This window comes from Lotus japonicus, unplaced genomic scaffold (genome assembly GCF_012489685.1).
Source record: "Lotus japonicus ecotype B-129 unplaced genomic scaffold, LjGifu_v1.2 AP026982.1".
Lineage (NCBI taxonomy): Eukaryota > Viridiplantae > Streptophyta > Magnoliopsida > Fabales > Fabaceae > Lotus > Lotus japonicus.
Window position 1 is genome coordinate 124899 of NW_026645415.1, and position 2524 is coordinate 127422.

Genomic DNA, 2524 nt, shown 5'->3' on the forward strand with positions numbered 1-2524 from the left:
ATGATTTATTTATTACGATCAATTGGAGTACAAAGGAGGTTTAACATTCGAGGTTTTCGTAATAATGAATGGTTTGTCATTAATTAAGAATAATTAATTGAACGACGAAAATTCTTTGTGAAAATGGATATCCGGTTTTCCGTGACGCACGAGAAATCGGGGCGTTACATCGTGGTATCAGAGCTCCGGTTGAGAAACCAGAGCACTAAGGGTTTTGGGATTACGAGTTTCCGAACTCGTTGATGTTTTTGTTTTGATAAAGATGCTTTCAAAGTTCCGCGGTGAGGTTGGGTAGACTTGTGTGCTAAGATGGTTGTTTGATTGAGATTGTCTGAAGTTAGTACCATTGTCGTGGTACTTGGGGTAAGGTAGCTTAATTTTACTGTTGAAAGTTAATTGATATTGTGGGCACTGACGTTAGCTTGTGGTTCTATTTCAAGCAGGATGCCTCCAAGACAGGACCCCACTAACGCTCAGTTGGCCCAGGCTATGGCCCAGCTGGCGCAGGTCGTCGCCCAGCAAGTCGTCGTTACTACTGCCCAGACTGCAGCCCAGGCTCAGCGAGAGGCAGAAGAGAATAATAGGAGAGCAGAGGAGGAAGCTCGAAGAGCTCAGCGAGCCGAGAGGGAATTGGCTCAAGATCAGATTCGCATGAGAACAGACTTCAACCGGCACGCACCGCCCAAGTTCCAAGGAGAAGCTGAACCCGAAAAGGCTGATCTATGGGTTCAGGAGATGGAGAAGATCTTTGAGGCACTCCATACCCCGGATGCCGAGAAGGTCAACTTGGCCACTTTTATGCTGAAGGGTGATGCTGAGTATTGGTGGCGTAGTGCCAGACAGCTGATGATGGCCAACCATGAGGTCATCACTTGGGAGTCCTTCAGAAAGGCTTTCATGGATAAGTACTTCCCGGAAACAGCAAGGGAAGAAATGGAGAACAGGTTCCTCAGCTTGAGGCAAGGACCTACCTCTGTGGGAGAGTATGCTGCACGTTTGGAAGCCCTATCCAAACACTTTCGATTCTTCCAGAACCAGGTAGATGAGGCTTACCTATGCAACAGGTTCATGCGAGGGTTGAGGAATGAGATTGAGAAGGCTGTGAGGCCTTTGGGAATCAGGGTCTACCAACAGCTAGTGGAGAAGGCCCGTGAAGTCGAGGCTATGGAAAACAGGCAGAGAGGCCGCCCAGAGAACGGAGGATCAGTACGCCCGGGACAGAATCAACCGGGAAGATTCAATGGACAGAGACCAGTGGGGAAGTTCGATAAGGGCAAGGCGCCAATGAGAAAGCCTTACCAGCGCCCAGCTGCCCAAGTGCCAAATGTTGTGAGGGGAGCAGCCCCTGTTTCAAAGGAAGATGTGACCTGCTACAAGTGCAATGAGAAAGGACACTATGCTAATGAATGTGGCAAGGAGATTGTATGCTGGAGATGCCGAAAACCAGGACATGTGGAGAGAAATTGCCCGAGTGCTGCTAAAGCTGAGCCAGTGCTGAATACCGCCAGAGGGAGACGACCATCTGCTCCAGGTCGTGTCTTTGCTATTTCTGGCGAACAGGCCGCTGTTACTGATGACCTTATCCAGGGTACGTGTCTTATTGCTGGGACATCACTAATGGTTTTATTTGATTCGGGTGCCACGCACTCATTCATTGCTGGGACTGTGTGGAGAGGTTAGGGTTACTGACTGCTGACCTACCCTTCGATCTGGTGGTGACAACCCTGCCGCTGATCGACTAGTTACACGCACGGCATGCTTGCAATGTCCGTTGGTTTACGAGGATCGAAGTTCTTTGCGAACCTCGTCTGTTTAGGGCTCAAAGAACTGGATGTGATCTTGGGAATGGATTGGTTAGCGCAATATCACGTGCTCTTAGATTGTGCTAACAAGGCGGTAGTATTCCCAGATCCCGGTGTTACGGATTACTTAAACTCGTACAACTTGGGGAAGGGTTCACCGGCGTATGTGAACTCTATCGTTGCCGAAGCGAAACATGATGGTGATGTGCGCAATATCTTGGTGGTACAGGAGTATGTCGATGTGTTTCCCGAAGATGTACCCGGTTTGCCACCAGTCAGAGAGACGGAGTTCTCTATTGACATTGTGCCCGGTACTGGACCAATATCGATGGCACCTTATCGTATGGCCCCAGCGGAGTTGGTAGAGTTGGCAAAGCAATTGGATGATCTCTCCTCAAAGGGATTCATTCGACCTAGCGTATCGCCATGGGGTGCACCTGTGCTATTGGTAAAGAAGAAGGATGGGAAGTCCAGATTGTGTGTGGATTACCGGCAGCTGAATAAGGTGACAGTGAAGAACCGTTATCCGATGCCTCGGATAGACGACTTGATGGATCAACTTAGAGGAGCGGTGATCTTCTCGAAGGTAGACCTTAAGTCGGGATACCATCAGATCCGAGTCAAGGAATCGGACATCCAGAAGACCGCATTCAGGACCCGATACGGGCATTATGAATATCTTGTGATGCCGTTTGGGGTTACTAATGCACCCGCAGTGTTTA

The 2524-nt window shown here is 49.2% G+C and overlaps 1 protein-coding gene across 1 annotated transcript; it reads left to right on the forward strand.

Moving 5' to 3' along the window:
- The first annotated feature begins 444 nt into the window (after positions 1–444).
- On the forward strand, positions 445–1680 carry LOC130727324 (uncharacterized). Its single transcript, XM_057578435.1, has one exon. It carries the CDS (start codon positions 445–447, stop codon positions 1678–1680), a length of 1236 nt encoding a protein of 411 aa, XP_057434418.1.
- The last annotated feature ends 844 nt before the right edge of the window (positions 1681–2524 follow it).

Excerpts from the sequence above, each read along its gene's own strand:
- LOC130727324 (XM_057578435.1), top strand. The coding sequence starts at position 445 with ATGCCTCCAAGACAGGACCCCACTAACGCTCAGTTGGCCCAGGCTATG.